General features: G+C 59.6%; 1 protein-coding gene across 1 annotated transcript in view; it reads right to left on the bottom strand.

The window, feature by feature from the left end:
- The window catches only part of LOC102761370 (collagen alpha-1(V) chain-like), an 89,263-nt gene that overhangs the window by 8,843 nt on the left and 79,474 nt on the right, over positions 1–946 (bottom strand). Inside the window, exon 30 of the mRNA XM_015572366.1 lies at positions 816–939. Coding sequence (XP_015427852.1) covers positions 816–939 — 124 coding nt within the window. The remainder of the gene's footprint in view (positions 1–815; positions 940–946) is intronic.

Below are 946 nucleotides of genomic sequence, written 5' to 3' on the forward strand. Positions count from 1 at the left end.
CTGGAACTTAGTTAAGGGGTTTTATTCCCTCCCTAACTTCAGGGAAAAATCCCTACCTGGGGAAACAACCTTTCTTGGAGAGGTAACCTTGGTTAAAACACATAGTGCCAAGAAGGTGAGCAAACATATTAAGAACAGTATGCCATATATGCCAGGTCCCTTGAAACAGCAAGGATGGACGGGCTCCCAGCATGTCCACACACACATACCATCCACACGCCTGGCTGCACACACACCCAACCACATGCCTGGCTGCACACACACACCATCCCCATGTCTGGCTGCACACACACACACACACACACACACACACACACACATCATCCACACGCCTGTCCGCGCACACACACACCCGTTCACACACACATCAGCGTCCCCCCTGGAGGACAGGCTTTGAGGCCAGAGGTGACTGTGCAGTCGACGCCCACAAATTGCAGCGGGTGAGCCCCGAGGGAAGTTCACCAACCACAGGGCGGACTGCGCTCGGGGACAGCAGCAAAGCTGCCAAAGCGACGGCACCCAGAATCAGGGGCCGCCGGCTTCTCCAAGATGCATTGGGGTCCCTGTGCCCCAGGTCCTCCACGGGCTACGGGTTGGTCTGTCAGAACTGGGGAGTCACTTAGGGAGGGAGGTGACCAGCTGAGGTGCTGGGGAGACCGGAGCCGGCGTCCGTCCACTCCCGAAACCTGGGGCTGCAGCCCCATCTCATCGCTAAGAACCCCCACTGCCCCTTACGTGACCTCGGGAGCAAACCTCGTTTCCATTCCTAAAGCTGCCCCCGTGAGCCCGAGGCGGGCAGGCGGGCGGGCACTCACCCCCTCGGACTTCTTGTCGGGGAAGACGCACGTGGCCCCCCCAGCCGTGAAGTTGCAGTAAACTTTGAAGGAGTCCCGGGAGCAGCCCTGGTTCGGATCGACCCAGTATTCGCCTGCGGGGGAGAGGGGGG

The sequence above is a fragment of the Myotis davidii genome, unplaced genomic scaffold, assembly GCF_000327345.1.
Source record: "Myotis davidii unplaced genomic scaffold, ASM32734v1 scaffold609, whole genome shotgun sequence".
NCBI lineage: Eukaryota > Metazoa > Chordata > Mammalia > Chiroptera > Vespertilionidae > Myotis > Myotis davidii.